Source organism: Aristolochia californica, unplaced genomic scaffold, assembly GCF_029961685.1.
Source record: "Aristolochia californica isolate CCGP_79_NKW_82.1479 unplaced genomic scaffold, dmAriCali1.0.hap1 SCAF_14, whole genome shotgun sequence".
NCBI classification, from domain to species: domain Eukaryota; kingdom Viridiplantae; phylum Streptophyta; class Magnoliopsida; order Piperales; family Aristolochiaceae; genus Aristolochia; species Aristolochia californica.
In genome coordinates this window covers 4701381-4718613 of record NW_027181815.1, presented here as the reverse complement: position 1 = coordinate 4718613, position 17233 = coordinate 4701381, and the positions used below count along the sequence as shown (strand labels likewise).

Below are 17233 nucleotides of genomic sequence, written 5' to 3'. Positions count from 1 at the left end.
CTATGTACATGAAAATTGAACCACAAACATAAATCAACATAACGAACAATAAAGTAAAATGACCAAAATACCTTTGGATTAATTTTCTAACAAATAAATATTAAAAATAAACACCTTATGTATAAAAAACAAGCAAAACAAAAAGAGAGTTCTTAATACTAATTTAGATCAAAAGTAGAGTTAAAATTCTGCTCCCTTGGTTTGAGGCTTTTGCTCTCACATATGATTTACTCGATAGGGGCTCAACAAAATTATGTGACACCAACTACATAGAATCACATTTTGTGACAGCATACAATTTCTTCTTCTCATGTTATAATTAGAGTTTCACTAACAGAAACATTAACATATAAGTATTAGTTTGTACATCAGGGACAAATAACAATTTATGCAATATTTCAATGGTATGGAAGAAAGCACCTTTACCCGTATGCTTATTTAAACTGATGCCCTACTTGGGAAAACCCAAACAAACTGGTTTTGAATTTTTGTTTTTGTAGCAGTGAGGACCCTCGTCTCCCTCATGAAAATTCTCAAGAAATTCACATTTCCTATTCTAATTTGGGTAACATATTTATTATGTAATTATATTTTCTATGTTTAATGGAATGGGTTGAAATTAAGTGATCTAATTTTGTAAAACCTATTAAGGAATGGGTCATGGATATGGGCCAATTGAGTAGATACCATAGGGAATTATGAGAACCTATATAAGTAGACACAAAATGGTTATGGTTCCCAATATACTAAATCACACACAGTTTTTCTTCTGTCCATCCGGAAGAGAGACGAAGGTCTCATTGACGAATAAGGTGATTTAGTTGAGGAAGACCACGACATCAATCTCCGTTACTATCGTTCGTCATAGTGATTCCACAACAGAAAGACCAAACTTTGGAATGGATTTAGGTATTTATATTCAATCCTAATTTTCTGTTGTAAATTCTGGATTAAGATTTACTGCGGATTTTTAACGTGTGAAGAACCTACAAATTTGAGGAATTTAGCGTGGAAGTTGAAGAAAAGGTGGAGTCACTACCAAAACGCGTTCTAGTCTGTGAGCTCGATTGGAGTTTTCGAAGCAATCTACTCACACTCGTTTTAGCAACGGTCAGACTGATTAATTTGTCGATCGGCAAACTTGAGGAATGTAGCGTGAGAAGACAGAACAAGGCAGGAAGTTGCAGAAAAGGTGGAGTCGCTACCAAAACGCGTTCTAGTCTGTGAGTTCGATTGGAGTTTTCGAAGCAATCTACTCACACTCGTTTTAGCAACGGTCAGACTGATTAATTTGTCGATCGGCTTGTCTTCTTTAGGCCGGCTGAAGACCCGAGTTGAAGAGATGTTTCGTTTTGTTTTTTTCTTCCTGAACTCCAAATCCGCCACCTTCTCTTTGTAACCTTCTGAGCAAGAAGGTTGCCGTTTAATTTCATGCATAATGTTGTTAAAGTATGATTATCCTCTCTGCAGTCTTTTGTTCTTTAACATGACCAAATTGACCAAGTTAATGACCATTTCTCCATCCCCTCGAGCTCCCCTACGTTCATCTAACAAGATCAGGAATCCTTAATCTCGTTGAGGACCTTCACCATTAAAGATCCTTATTTCGATAAAACCCACCAAACCGTCTTTTCTTCGGTGCTAAGAGCAGAAAACAGAAACCACAGCTTCAATCGGTAGCGTTATGGCAGTTGATACCATCCTCGCCCTCTTCTCCTTTTTTCTCTTATGCAACGCTGTTTCATCAACGAGTGAGTACTTGGTAAAATCATGTACAAGGCAATTGAAAGACAAGAAATACCAGTTATCTAACGCAAATAATCTTTCGTTTTTACAGGCTTATGTTCGTTGGATTTCAAACAATTCCCATTTGAAGCCAGGACAGAGTGTTTAAACCAGCCTTCCGGCATTCTCCCCGAGGGATGGACTGCCACATGCTGCCAATCGGCTCTGGAACCCGTCTTCCAAGCAATGGCGATTAGAGCCAACCACTCCCAATCGATCTTCCTCGACCCACCCCAAGCTGTTGAATGCACTGAACTGTTTCAGAATCTTCACAACAGAACTGACCTGTCAAGCTGCAGGTTTCCGGATTTCCTCTCTCTGTCAACACCTATAGGCGTGTGCTCCAGAGATGTTAACTCGATAGTGGGTTTCCTCGGGGGAGAGAGCTTTGGTGCTCTTCAATCTAACTGCGGGCTTCTCAGAACTGATAGTTTCAGCGATGATGCTTGCTTGAAGTGTACGGATTCCTATAAAAGATCCTTGGAAGTTCTTGAACAGGGAGATGGGGGGAAGACGGATCCCATGAACCGGGCGTTCTGCTCGGGGGCCCTGCTGGTGACTTTGGCGAGCTTTGATGTAGGTTCTTCGAGCTGGGTTGACGGCCTCTTTTCTTGTTTATGGGACGAAATACGTGAGTACTTGAAGCCTACGGTTTCTTTTTCTTATCACTACTTTCTGTATTTTTAATTTTTCTCAACAGAGAAGAACCTGAAAATGTAGAACAGAGTGATGTGTTTCTTCTCTGTATCTTTTTCCTTTTCTGTGTGTTCCAAGGCAGGATCTTTGTTCTCATAAGAGCTACTACATGCTTTGCAGCTTTCCATTGGCCCCAGCAAAAGCAGGACGATGGAGGACTTTCCTGGAGCTCCAAGATACTCTTGACCGCGAGCATTTTCGTGGCGGTGCTCATGGCGATACTGACTCCAATTCTTTACAAGATAACGAGGAAGAAACTGAACGAAGAAAGCAAAAAGGAAATGGAAGACTTATCAGGTTGGGCAAAATAATTTTCACCGGATAGTTGAGACAATTTGATTACACCTATGGTGTGTCAATCTGATTCCGTTAGTTCTCTATTTGCAGTAAACGCCACGAGGACGAGTCTCGAATATGATCAAAGCATGCCAATCAGTAGTAGTTCTGGCTTTTACATTTTCTCACATGGAGAAATCGCCAAAGCAATTAATGGTTTCAACACTAGCAACCTGATCGGTGGAGGAAGCTTAGGTAAGACTTGAAGGAAAAGGTAACCTGTAAGGAATTATAATCTATTCATATTTCCTAATCAAACAAGTATCACTGATTGTTGTAGCGTTGTTATCACTGGAAAATGATAGGGAAAGTCTATATGGGGTTAATGCCTAGTGGCCAGAAGGTTGCAGTTAAGCGAGTGAAGGAAGAAATGAGGCTTCCGGATTTCACAGCATCGATGAGCAAAGTGACCAAGATAAGGCATCCAAATCTTGTAACCGTTCTTGGCTACTGTGATAAAGGAGAGCAGTGCTTGGTTTATGAGTACTGTGCTGGTGGAAATCTTGCTAATAGGCTTTTAGGCAAGCCCTCTCAGATGTCTCTTTTATCTCTTACTGATCCTATGAGCGAAGTGTTAACTTGGGAACAAAGGCTGCGAATAGCGAGCGGCATCGCACGGGGTCTCTGGTTCTTACAGAACAACTTAATGGGGAAGATGATTCATGGTGATCTCAAGGTGACTTTCATTTTTTAGATTCTTTTGGCCAATTTATTGACTGATCTTGACCAAGTTTATTGAAGACTAAAATCTTTCATTCTGTGCATTTGATACTATATTAAAGCTTATTGACAATCTTGTTTTTCAGCTTACGAACATACTACTGAACGAGAAACTGGAAGCAAAATTATCAGACTACGCCCTTACCCAAGCTAAGAACGGGACATCAGGTGGCTCCATCGACCATGAATCCCTGAAGCAACAGGACGATAAATACAGTTTTGGGGTCGTGCTTCTTCAGCTATTAACAGGCAGAGATGTCATGAACTCAAGTGATCATTCTAAGCCAGAATTAGTAAACGAGGTTTGTTCTTCTAAACCAAAACCAATTGTTGAAGAGTTTTACTTACAGAGATTACCGTAACGTATGCCGTTAATGCAGGCAAGGGCCCTGGTTCTTCACGGGGGGGACAGCAGTGGACTCGCAGATCCTCGTTTGAACGGGGTATACAATTCAATCGCGTTTCAGAGGGTCCTACTGTTGGCCATCTTTTGCACTGCTTCATCGGAGCGTGAGAGGCCGAGCCTGGAAGAAGTCTTATTAAAGCTTCAGGAAGCTCGAGCTTTTCTCTGAAACTGGGTATGGCTAGGTTACTTTCAGCATTGAACCTGGTTCTTTAGTTGTACCCTATTTACCGACTGAACGACCTGGTTTTGCAAGATGTGTGAATTGCAGAAGCATCTCCCATCTCTTAATTTTCATATTCATTGATACAGAATCGGGAAATGCGGCCTCAATTGTATCTTTGTTTTCCTACTCTTAATTTGCATGGCTGTGAACTGTAAATTGTAAGCGTAGCTAAAGCAAACAAAGTTGGTCGTTGGAATAGAGAAATCTGGATATTCAGAGAGCAATTGTAGAGTATAATGGATTCTTTTTACGATGTAACAATTCCCAACGTAAGTAAGAATTAACGCTAAGTTGATGGAGAGTCAACAGCAAGACAAATAAATTCCTTCTCAGCCTTAGTTTGATCTTAGGATGCATGTAAGGGTGACATAGCTACGGATATCTTTTATAGAGATGCATAGAATTTTAATTATGCAAGTTGGTATATCCTATTATGTCTTTTTTTTTTGTTGAAGAGCAAATATAAAAAAATCTTACATGACTTTTACAATAAGAAGTCTTATTAAGCCAAAATTATTATGGAATGAAGTCTCAAAGAAAGAGTTTCAGTTTAGTTATGTTAGTCTTCTATTTATGTTTATTTATTTAATTATATTAGAACTTATGTTTAAGTGTTAGAGTTTGGGTGTAATTGAGACAAATTTAATTGTAATTAGACTCTCCTATATTCCTCTATTATAAATAGGGATTTATGTACTCAAATTACATTAACTTAATGAAATATTTTTTTTTTCATAAATTCAATATTTATTTTGAAACATGAACTTTTAGCTTACTCGCACGAAGAAAGCTAATAGAATTTCTTACTTGTCTGTACTTTGAAGTGTTCTTCTTCTGTTTTTTTTTTCTCTATTTAAAATTCATTTTTACTTCGAACTTTCGAAGTTACGTTGTCATTTTTTACGACGATCTGCTGCATGTCTCTAATCGGTCAATCGTCCATTCCTCGCATTCATTCTATTCATTCATCTTGTTGACACATACTATTATGCAATAGGACATCTCTACAGCTGCCAACCTTCCCCAGAAGGAAATAGAGTACATCAAGATTCTTGGCGAAGCTCTGAAACTAAGCCAGCCCATCAACATTAATTCAATATCAGTTCACGTGCCCTACTTCTGGAATCTACTACAACTCAGTGAATCTGCTCCCCGTTTGTTTGCATTAATTTCTCGCTTCTCAAAAACTGACGAAGCCCATTAATGAAAAAACGACTTTTTCTTTTCCTAAGTGGCTTGTTTCCTCTGGATCTTGTGGCACACATTGGAGAAGTTGTAAATTGTAATCAACAAGTGCTTCCTTAGACGAAGGAACCCAATTAGCATTTCTGCAGCTTCAATATATTTGGCCTCTCAATTAAAAAACAAACGCAAAATCCCGGCTGAGATTTGCAAAATAACGGGCATAACTGAGGTTACCCTTCCTTAGTATACAGGGAGCTTTTGGAGAACTGGGATGATCTTCTTCCACTAATTACATTCCTGCTGTCCATCCAGAGAAGGCATTTCCTGCTGCTGCTGTCTTATCATGTCGTTTTGCGTTTCCTAAAGCTGAAACGATCCGTAGTTCTCCTTCTAGTGTTCAAGCGGGCAAATGCAAAAATTCGGTACCAAATGACTCGTTGGAGGTTTTGGATATAGAACAACGGGACACAGCAGAAGATGAAATAACTTGGAGTGTCAGGGTAGTTGACAGGTCCATTCATTCATTGTCGAGTGAAATAATGGAAGAAGCATTTTGTCCTGAAAGCAGAGCTGTGTAGACTTTGCCTTTTCACATGGAGAGAGATCAATAATACATCTTTTCCTATACTTTCCTATTGGCACAAACACATCTTAACTGTCAAAATCCATTATAATTCTTCTAAAAAAAAAACCTAGTATGAAAGATTGCAAACTTCGTAAATTCATATGAAAATATAAAAATGATCCATTTATGTATTAGTCATACCAGTAAATCTTAAAATACACCTCTTATTGTCCGTTCTTTTTCAATAAACTGTGCTAACTCCATATCCAGCTACCTTTTCTTCACGTCTACCCATTTTTAGTTTTGTGTCAAACGAAAGGAGCTTAAACCAATAAATGCTAAACAATAAAAATAAATGACAACATAATGTGCAGTCTTGTTGCATTTCTAAGCTAATTTAACTAAGCGACCTTTTCCAAAAAAACTGTTGACAATGGAGACGTAAAAATATTAGAAACGATCAAATATAGCATAATGAGTTCCTTTAAATATGCTTAAAAAAAATTCATTACTTCATCTCCGATTCGTATGGTCACTACATTCACTTTTAATCTTTTCTTTGCTTGCCCTTTTGCCATGCGAGACTTCACCCAAGATCTCACATTACAAACCTGCCGCCTCCCTCCTGCGGTCATTGAACTAAAGACTCAATCAATAAGACCAGATAAAAGTTGGAGATATAGTGGACTCTTCACTTTTTCATAATAACTTTTAACATAATTAACTAACATTTAGAAACTAATTTTAATGAAACTGATTATAAGAGGGTCAAGAGCATCTCCAGTTGTTTTTTTCTTTTCCCGTTAACCTCAAAGTAAGAGTCTAATGAATGCTTAAATTTCAGACAAATAGCAACAGCCAACAGGAAATACAAGCTTGCTTATATTTTGCTATGCTAAACACGTTGAGCTCAGTAAGAAGAAAAAGTGGTATGGTGTTTTTCGGATGTAACATAACAAAATATATCTAGTGAAAGGGCAAGCAAGCCTAGCACAGGAAAATTGATGAAACTCCATTAGGGGTCAAGATATACATGATTGAAGCCTCACATCGCTTGTCATTGCTGCTCAGCCGAGGATACCTTCCTTCCTGCCTCTCCATTCTCTTTGGTGTTCTGGAAACAGGTGACAAGGCAACATATTAATCGAGCAAACCAATCATCTGAACAGATACAAATAAGTTATAGCTAATAAAAGTTGACTTACTCAACATATTATCATACACTAAAGGCATAAACCATGCAAAACATATACTTCTATTATTGAAACAGAAAGCAAAAGACAAGCATTTTGCATGCTATGGTTCAATCAGAACCAACAGCAGGCAAACATGGCTGCTGAGATATTAGCGAGATTTCCCTATCACTCCTCCGGTTTTGCAGGTTCCATGGAGCTGTTCCAAAACTGGGTTTCACGATCTTTTATTTTGCCAAGTGCAGAGTAACCTTTTGAGAAATGAAGGGCCTGATGAAACGAAAGAACAAGAAACTATTCTGTTTCTCCCAGGCCACCACATCAGGAGTATATTGTCAACTTGCATCTCTATGAGTGAAGTTAATAATTTCTTTTCTTCAAGGTCAAGTAAAACAGGACATCTAATGACAGAATCAACACAAAGCCAAAAGTTTAGAGATGTTTTGAGGCCAAGAAACAATGATATTTACAAATGAATAGGACTATATATTTTCTCGTACAATGCAAAAAATCCTAAAGGAGCCTATTAACTGCATGAAACTCTTCAAAAGGTCTTCCAGATAGTTGATATATACATTAAACCCAGTCAGGGTAAAGTAAAGAAGTTTTCCTGAAACCTAAGAATCAACATTGATTGGATGCAATTTGCATACTGGGTGCAACCTAGAACTCTCTCTCGCATTTGTTACTAACTAAAAAACGATAAGTTGTCACTGAACGTGTGACTCAGGCTGGTCACTGAAGCATTTTTGGTGAAATTGATGATGGATTCCAATACCTAGGGGACATGCAGATCAACCTGAACCACTAAGCTATAAGCAGGTAGATAAAGAGGATTTGAACTCCAAACACAAAGTTCTACATGTTACAGATGAACACTTAAGTTTTATTATAAATTTTTAACTACAAAAGGCTCCAATATGCAGACCATAAAACAAGGGCTTTGAGAATATAAGAAACAATACAGATGGATAGATACACGAAAAATAAAAAAGGATGAAACATAAGAAAATCACCTGTAAAGTCTATGCACGTTACTCAAATATCAAAATCAGTGTCTTATGCACAATCATTTTCAAGTACGATAGGTACTGGCCACAAATGCAAGAGAACATTCCATCATGCGGATTCTCCTGGACGCGTTTGTATCACCATGTAGAAATCACTAAAATCGAAATAGTGGTCTGTCGATCAAAAGTCTAGTGTCCAGATTAATGCATGAATTGTGTTCCTAAAAGGTTGACAAATAGTCAGGGAAATTAAATATGTAAAGAAATACAGGGGACTCAAATTGCCTTTGACGCAGATATGAGTTAACCAAACCGGAGAATTATCTCTTTAGTGTACCAAAAATCAGAGCTACTAAGATGCCGGTGATTGGAGCAAATCAAATATAGCGGCACAATACAAGCTGTTCCTTGTTAGTCACTCTGAATATGAATGTTAAGTCAGTAATGCAAACGGAAACCCCCGTAAAAGCGCCAGGATGCGGAATAATGAAAAACAAAAAGACTAAAACAAGTAATTAAAGGTAAATCAGACATACCACTTGTTGCCTCGGCGGCGGCTCGAGATCTATCGTCCGCATTGACATCTTGGCGATCTCTGAGACGGCTGCCTCTCGAACCCCAGGAACATCGCTCTCCAGCTGCTCATACGCAGCTTGGAAAGCCTCCTGCCAGAACCGGGGTAGCCTGATCCGATGACTGTGAGTGTACACTTCCCACATCTGCTTCACCACCTTTTCCCTCTCCTCAATTTCCTACCATCCAGAACACACAAAAAAAAAAAAAAAAAACGAGCTTAGAAGAGATCCAATCACAACAACAAATCGAGACCAGGAAAATAAACAACAAAACAAGCAGCACTTACAAGGACGTCCATGTCGTCATGTAAGTGAGCATCAATGTCGTCGGTTAGCTGATTTAGGTTTCCGGCCGACCACTTAAGAGAGACAGTGCTGGCGAACATAGACCAGAAGGCGAGGAGAAGAATAGCCCCTAAAGCCCAGAATTTGTAGCGTCCTTTTCCGAAGAGAACTCCACCGTCGCCTGAATCTTTCTTCGTCGTCGTTGTCGTCGGTAGCTCTTCATCCTTCATCTCGGATCGAAAGAGAATTGGCGATGGTAGCTGCACGGTAAATTGGCGGCGCGTGCTTCTGCTACGCGTCCTCAATTTTCCCTGTCCCTGGACGATGCGATGAGGCGAAACGAAGCGAACAGAAATGGGATCCTCTCCACTTATTCGGTGATATGATTACGAATGCAGAAATGAAAATTGTGTTCCTACGGTCTTCGACTCTCCTTGTCTCTTTACCCTTCGTTCCCGGATTTAGCATTGTTGTGCGCCCGGAGCGCAATACGCATACGCGTCGTAGAGTTGCAGGCAGTAACACTGGTTACACTAATATTGGAGTACGAGTAAACTGAGCCTAATATCACGTTTTATATTATGCGAGAACATGATATTAGTTTAATAACAAGTGACCTATATCTATAAGTGAACTCAGTTCCAATTTACTACTGAATAAAAGATGCTGACAATGGTACTACACCCATCAAGAACCGTGAACGAGGACCATCGGGTCTAATTCACTATTCACTTATTATTAGGGAGGCACCACCGCTCCACAGGATCACTACGCACTAGATCCTAAGTCTCCACACGAAACTCGAACCTAAGACGTGTCGATGACAATTTCTCATGTATCAAAAAAATTTTACCCACTCCAGTGAAATAAGCTTTCGAGTTAAATTCAAAACAGACTCAACTCAAATCCCCTAAGAGGCCATCCGGTTGACCGGCCGGCTTCACTAAGAGTTCCTGCTGCAGTTTTCGGGCAATAGGAGTAATAAAAATAACAATATAGACATGAGGGAGCTGTATTTGTTGACCAAAATGCGTCGGTACAAATGTCGGTGGCCAAGTTACTGAGCAGGAGCAGGCACCATCACATGGAGGATGGCGCTTACTGAAACAAGTACTGTTACTTTGACAGGTACAGTTTTCTCATACTTGCTAACCTCTCGATTACTCACCCTCTGGGCTAGTGCATCTGGAACCAGCCCAGACAATAAATACTATTAATATCAACCTACACAAAATTTCTCTTTTTCTCATCATTTAAAAGATCACGTATTCAGGCTTGAATTTTCCAGATATCCATATAGTTTGCTCTGCGCTGCCAAAAAAAAGGGTTATAGCTTTTAGTAATGTATGCATCTCTGACATGAAAGCTTTAGGCAAAAATCAAACATGTCCACATTCAGGATCATCAAACATGAAACCACACTCAGGATCATTTAACACCGTGAAACATGACAGTACACTTCCTCTTTGAGACTTCGTAAAGTAAATTCTTCTTCTCTCTCTGTGAACTCTGAAAAAAATACAGTTAATTTTCTACTAAATCAGCTTCACTATTAACTTGGAGTACTATCGAGCAAACAATTTGTATACACGTAACAGGCAGTCCAAATTTACAAAATTTTGTTACTCGATGACATTTTGCTCAGACCAACACATGTTGTCAGCACTTTCTTGTTATTAGCTGCCAAATACAAGCTGTAACTCGTGACCAAATAGAAATAGAATAAACTGTTCATATGGACTGAGTTAACGGTGCACATCAGATTCTTTCTGCGGCCCATCTTCAGAGAATCTGGCATCAAAAGGGGCAGACGATTGCGAGTGTGCAGTGGCATTGACTTTTCCACTCCCTTGTTGAAGTTCTATGACAAGCCTACGGACTGCTTTACTCATCTGATCCAGTTTCACCGCACTTAATAGCAGAAGCCCAGGATTGAACTGTCCAGGCTTTTCTGAAGCAGAACCAGTTGTCTCATCCTCCAGGCATTCCTGATCCAATCCATTGTTTCAAAGACTCCACAAATTCATCTGCTTGATCACAAACAACCCTAAACAACCCCCAACGTTGTTTGAAGTTCTCAAGAGCAGCATCAGTGGCTGTTGTCTTCTGGCCCCCAGACTGCTCCTTGGCTTCTAGTACACCTACTGCAGCTGCTACAAACTCTTGATATGCATTATTCAATGCATCCACAGAGTTATCCATTGGAAGATTTGCTATTCTCTATCTCAGGTTGCAAGTTATTTTTTAGATTTTATCTTCTGTTGGCCCACTGGTACATATAACATAGCAATCAATCCTTTGTAAAAATATTAACAAAATTCAGAAAAAAACAAAAAATTGGTTTTCAGATGTCAAATTTCTCTCTAAGGTACAGCATGATTCTTCAGCACTTTTCACCAACAAATCTAAAAGAAATAAGTTGTCATTGCCCAGGTGACAGAAATGTTGTCCAGAGGGCATTTTGAGAGATAAAGAGAGAAACCGCAGTCATAGTTAGGAAGAGTAGTAGGGTAGGGTGCAACTCCTGGTTGCACAGGGCCATGGATTCAAAGCAGACATAACAAGAAAAACAAGATAATTTATCTTTAGGAACAGAAAACGCATAGCTCACATCAGAACAAGATACCCATTAGAATCACTTAATATGTCATGCCATCAGGATCTGAAGCAAACATGTTCAGACAGCAGTAAACATGCGTGGAACAAAATGCTTGCATTTTTTTAGAAAATACATCCAGGGGTACTTTGGTCATTATCCTCCAGGGGAATTTTGGTCATTTCACCACTTCTGTGGTTTAATCTCTTTGTGTAATCTTGTTCTACATGTTAAATTATGTTAGTGATCAAATTTTCATGTACATAGGATACATAGTTAGGGAGTGTATAGCGGCATTTCTGTAATTATCAGCCCAAATAAGTTATTTAAAAGAGCTGCTCTGGCTCTTCTCAATTCCTCTCTCTTCTCTCTTTTTCTCTCATTTTTCTCCTCTTCCTTCACCAAAATCTTTACTTTTTACACATTTTAATGTCAAGATTGATCTATACTATGGTGGCTCGCAATTGGAGCCACTATATGCATTAAACAAAAGGATCATAAAAAAACATGCAACACATAAGACATATCACAACAACATGCAAGAAAAATAACGGTTATTCCTTATACCGACATAATAATCACAAGTTAAAAGTTACACTTAACCTCACATGGAGGATGCAGAATCTGCACCTTCCACCTTTTTTCAATCAGGAATCAACAAATTCCTCTCCACTTATTCTTCTTTTTTTATATACATTGATTACACAAGTACACTACACCTTGTACCCCCAGTGAAACTTGAACATAAAACTTCACCCTAGAAACCCTCCCATGAGGCCATTCACCTCCTCTTGTTTTCTTCACCTCCTTGAGAACTAAAGCATTTCTGCAATCTGATCTGACAAAACTCTAACAGTTTTCTTGAATGCACTTAGCAACCTATGTCATCATCATAAATGAGTCCTTGCAATCAGACAGCTAAAGATGATCAGACATTATGATTGAGCTAGACTTCAATTCAACCCCTTCCATACACTACTTGAGATATACTTGTAAAGGAAGTACCTCCAGTGACAATCAATTTCCAAACAGAACTTTTATTTATTCACAAAATTATATCAGACCTGTCAGTTTGGAGAGCATTGCCTCAAGCACCAGCTCATTGCATTTTGGGGAAATTTTGATAATTAAGCATCTTTTGAGCTGGCAGAGTCATTTAGGTAAATAAATATAATTAGCCTGGTCTTTCGAATAGGTTATCTCAAGCGTGCTTCTGCAAAAGCAAATTGTGGTACACTTTGATAGTTCAATCCACTTTTGACGGAGGGATTGTTGCCAAAACCAATTTGATGAGTTCTTTGGGCAGCAGAAATGACATTTATAACTGTAATCATCAGTATGTTGTTCAAGGTTAACAGAAATTGCTTAACTATATTTTCCCACAGACTCCAACTGGGAGCAGTTTTCAAACTTCAGATTTAGAATATTAATGTATGTAATCTGTTTAATATTTATTAGACATGCCTGCACACCCTCAATACCCCACACACCTGTGAGACTCAACATACTTACTTTTATTCTGAGAACTGATTACATGGAGACCAATGAGGCTTGAAATTCAAAGCCCACAAAAGCCTCTAAGATGGCCACCGAATGAAAGGCTTAATCCACATATCAATGCATCTAATTGATCCAACTAGAGCTTAACTTGATGCCCCAGGAACCTGATGCCATTGACTAAAGCTGAGAAATTACTCAACGGGCTCCGGATTTTCAAAGATAAATGTAGTGGCCCAATTCAAATTGAAGGGGATTCTAAGGTAGTCATTGGATGGGGCCGTGGCACTTCCTTTCCGCCATGGAGGCATTGGGAAAATTTCCAGGAGATTTTAGAGATTACCACATTATTTTCTTGTATTTGGTCTCACATTCCGAGATCTACAAATTCGGCAACAGATGTGCTTGCCAAGCAGGGAGCATCTCTTCAACATCTTGTTGTTAGGGATTTGCTCCCTATCTCTTTGTAATTTTTCGCCTTTTTAATGAATTACATCTTTATCAAAAAAAAAAAAAAAAAGTGGACAAAGAAACATGACTGAAGTGAATGTATTCTTGTGAGAGGAACACACTCTCCTAGCTTTGCAAGTAGAGAAATTACACAAAAGCTTATCTAACCGGGGTGGCTAACTACTCTATCTATTTCATTCACCTTAATTTAAAAATTAAAAATAAATCCTCACATCTTCCAAATTATAAATAACTCCCATAACATAACTAAAATAGAAATATAAATAATAAATTCTTATCAAATGTCTGATATGTACAGGTGCATAAAACATTAGAAACATAACCAGAAAAATAACTCTCAAATTATTCAGGAAGCAAGAAAAGTTGACATGATAGAGACCTCAAATCATGCACGAATCAAGCTTCAATATCGAAAAGAGCAATGAAACTTGCCTCCAACATTCTAAACCACCTATTGTATTTATCCTTATACTAGAATTGAGCTTCTAAGCCCAACAAATTAGTGAGGTCAAGCTAAAACTAGTAGAAGTGAATTTCGCTCGTTGAGAGATTCCATTTCAAGCCCCAAAAAATTAGTATTTTAGTCCCTGCTAAATAAGAACTAAAATGATTAAAAACTATACTATCCTAAAAGCCCCAAAAAATTAGTATTTTAGTCCCTGCTAAATAAGAACTAAAATGATTAAAAACTATACTATCCTAAAAGCCCCACAAAATTAGTATTTTAGTCCCTGCTAAATAAGAACTAAAATGATTGAAAACTAATACTACCCTAAAAGCCCCACAAAATTAGTAGTTCAGTCCATGCTAAAGAAGAACTAAAATGATTGAAGACTAATCCAATACCCTGACAGTGAAAATCACATTAATGATGAAATATCTGAAACTATTTTCCTCCAAAAGCCCCAAACATTGATTTGTCAAGCACTCATCATTAGTTGGTAAACTGATCACTTAGGTTAGTGAGTCACATATGTTTGTCTCTTGGCAAACTCTTGTTTCACCCACACTCAGCCTGCTAAAAAGTATGCAAGATGGATGGTCAAACAGAATCGATGACACAATATGAAAAATATGTCTCAAAGGTACCTAGCATGAATTGACCACGGGCAAAGGCGCCAATGAATAAACAGGATCCGTTCACTCTCTGCATCCATTCCCCTTTGTCAACAAAAAGTATACCCACTCTATCACTGTCATCACAAGAGAGAACTATCTGGCATGCTGAACGAGTGGCCAGCAGAGAACATGAGGATTATTCAGCGAGCACACCGACCAAGTCCAGAGTCTCTAAGACTATATTCGGAAGAGAGAGTGGGAGATAAGAGAAGACAGAGAGAGAAAGAGAGGAAAATCAGGGTCTTTTTATGTCGTCTGTTGAAGCAAAAACAATGGTTAAGAAAATGCAAGACAATGCTATTTGTCGTGCTAAGTTAGAGTAGAAAGAGAAGAAAGTAAATACCATTTTTTAAAAAAAGCAACTGAATCTATTTTTTAACCTTCGATTTATCAAAAACATAAAGTTACATAAAACTTAATTGTACAGACAAAACAAGGATACTTTGCCATTAAGTACACAAAATATCATAACAATTGCCATCAATAGGAATATTATAACAAAAAAAATTCAAAAGGTAAAGGTTTCTCTAACATCAATGTAAAACTTGATCCTTCTCAAACAAAAAACAAAAAAAAAAAAGTAAAATTTGATCGTACACATATAATCAGATTACGTTGAACATCGGTATTTATTCTAGATTTTGATTGCCAGCATTGATATTATTGATTGAAGGCCACAAAAAATTTCTCTTCCAATAATAGAGTGCGCCAATACCAATTCATTCAGACTAACCCGATCAAGTAACAAGAGTTTTTTTAAATCAGTCCAGAAAGTGATAAGAAATTAACCAGTACATGCAACAAATAACTTAAAAGGAAAAATCCTAGTGTGACAGGCCATGAACATGATCTTACCAATAAATAGCTCCTCCGAGGTGGAATGCTGCCTCGGCTAAAGTTAGCTCAACTTCTATAATTCGTTAATAGAAGACAAAAAAAGAGGACGATTAAACGTTTATTTTCCTCTTTTCCATTCGATCAGTGGACCATTGGATAAATTAAACCCCAACTTTGAGCAGGCAAGAAAGAGATTTTCAAGGCGTTATCCAGGAAAAGAGAGCCTCCAAGAACATTTTGGCCTTTTTAATAAAACATCCCAGCGTCGATGACGAGAGAATCAGCATCAGAAACATTTTGACAGGTCGAACGCGAGTGTGAAAGCAAACGCTAGAAGAGAAAGGAAGAAGCCCCCTGAGAGATTTAAGAACTTCTCAGTCGATATTACCGTGTGACTAATTCATCCAAAGAGCTCCGCTCGCTTCCATGGTTTCAGCTTCAAGGTCAGAGATCTATCGAAATAGGAACTCACTCATTTTCGTCTCGCAAGTCCTACACCACGAGTCTGGCTTTAGCTGTAAAGCTCCCTCTACTCGACGCTTTCGGTAGAGTTGGATGAGAACAGACTCGAATGTGTCATGTGGTGTTTCGGATATTAACTTACTAATCAATGTTTCTTTATTTTTATTTCCTTTCACACCATATTGTAATTCCACAAAGCAACTTGTCCTTGTCTAGTTAAGAAACTTGAAATTTTAATTCCAATTACAAGAAAAAATACAAACTGAAGTCCTTTCAAAGTCTTTGGAACTAATTGATTGCATGCACCAGCTGTTTTTATTTTTAAAATATCAATATATTGATATTATATTGATCGCTTTTTTATAATTATAATAATATAATTGATTTCATATAACCATTTAATAACTTAAAAATACCAAAAAAAAAAAACCATAGTTCTAATTTAATAACCAATGCCAGTGCATTTGCATAATGACAACAACGAATTCCATAGTTCATATCTATGTTCTTCCAACATATTCAAGGTCTAATTTGTTGTGAAATACCTCTTACCCAAAATTTTATTATTTGATTATAAAAAAATAATAAAATGTGGTTATAGTAAAATTTATAGCCTTAAAAAGCTAAAAAGCAAGGAAGACAACTAATTAAACAAAAAAGGAATTAATTACTAGTTTGAGCTATTGAGTCCATTGTAAGAAAAAAAATCTCATCTACAACGAATAGAGATTAATAGTATTAAATAATAATGGACTTGTAATTGTTGTCTCCTCTAATGGTGAGCTGATCAAGCAACCGGTTGTACTTGTGCTCACGTTATGACTCTTTTGATGTAGACGTCGTGTTAGTGGCTGGACACGTTGTCGGTTACGCTAATTGACACATCTCCAACGATATTTTCTGCATTTAAATATCTGTATCTATTTAATGACACTTTATTTTATGCCGCTTCCGGAAACCTTAACAATCCTTGACCAGCTACGTGAATAAGGTTTTGATTGCTCTATCAAATTTATGCAGGTCAATTGACAAGGATTTTTGGTCCTTCTAAACCATATTATAACGCCATGTACTTGGGGTCTAATTTCAACTTACGTGCGCAGCCAATATAACCTATGAATCATTTTATTTTGTCCACGTACTGCCGTTTGCGATTTGGCAAAGCGGCAAACGAGGAAGAGACGATAAAAAACAAGAGAAGAGGCGAAATCGTGTCGATTCGGCCACGAGGTGTGATTAGGATGCTGAGAGAAGAATGCGGAAGTAGTCTTT

General features: G+C 38.0%; 2 protein-coding genes and 1 pseudogene across 6 annotated transcripts; 1 reads left to right on the top strand and 2 right to left on the bottom strand.

Moving 5' to 3' along the window:
• Positions 1-1684: 1684 nt before the first annotated feature.
• Positions 1685-5929, top strand: LOC137950275 (protein STRUBBELIG-RECEPTOR FAMILY 8-like). Its single transcript, XM_068796665.1, has 8 exons — positions 1685-1751; positions 1838-2416; positions 2560-2778; positions 2869-3012; positions 3123-3493; positions 3624-3839; positions 3918-4047; positions 5664-5929. Exons 1-8 carry the CDS (start codon positions 1685-1687, stop codon positions 5927-5929), a joined length of 1992 nt encoding a protein of 663 aa, XP_068652766.1.
• A 404-nt stretch (positions 5930-6333) lies between these two features.
• Positions 6334-9467, bottom strand: LOC137950414 (uncharacterized). 5 transcript variants are annotated; one of them, XM_068796864.1, is made up of 4 exons: positions 8982-9463; positions 8656-8871; positions 6966-7030; positions 6334-6555 (listed from the first exon to the last, which is right to left on the bottom strand). In XM_068796864.1, exons 1-3 carry the CDS (start codon positions 9207-9209, stop codon positions 6974-6976), a joined length of 501 nt encoding a protein of 166 aa, XP_068652965.1. In that variant the 5' UTR covers positions 9210-9463; the 3' UTR covers positions 6334-6555; positions 6966-6973. The 5 variants fall into 5 exon arrangements, 4 of the variants coding, with proteins under 4 accessions (XP_068652965.1, XP_068652962.1, XP_068652963.1 ...); XM_068796861.1 differs by having other exon boundaries at positions 6335-6541; positions 6950-7030; XM_068796862.1 differs by having other exon boundaries at positions 6335-6541.
• A 1079-nt stretch (positions 9468-10546) lies between these two features.
• LOC137950819 (mediator of RNA polymerase II transcription subunit 32-like) lies at positions 10547-15961 on the bottom strand (annotated as a pseudogene).
• Positions 15962-17233: the final 1272 nt, after the last annotated feature.

Bases quoted from the DNA above. Each gene is read 5' to 3' on its own strand.
- LOC137950414 (XM_068796864.1), bottom strand. From the start codon at position 9,209: ATGAAGGATGAAGAGCTACCGACGACAACGACGACGAAGAAAGATTCA. The intron at 8,872-8,981 runs GTAAGTGCTGCT...TCTGGATGGTAG, and splicing joins ATGACGACATGGACGTCCTT to GAAATTGAGGAGAGGGAAAA. The intron at 7,031-8,655 runs GTATGTCTGATT...ACCTGTTTCCAG, and splicing joins CGCCGCCGAGGCAACAAGTG to AACACCAAAGAGAATGGAGA.
- LOC137950275 (XM_068796665.1), top strand. From the start codon at position 1,685: ATGGCAGTTGATACCATCCTCGCCCTCTTCTCCTTTTTTCTCTTATGC. The intron at 2,417-2,559 runs GTGAGTACTTGA...GTGTGTTCCAAG, and splicing joins TTGTTTATGGGACGAAATAC to GCAGGATCTTTGTTCTCATA. The intron at 2,779-2,868 runs GTTGGGCAAAAT...CTCTATTTGCAG, and splicing joins GGAAATGGAAGACTTATCAG to TAAACGCCACGAGGACGAGT.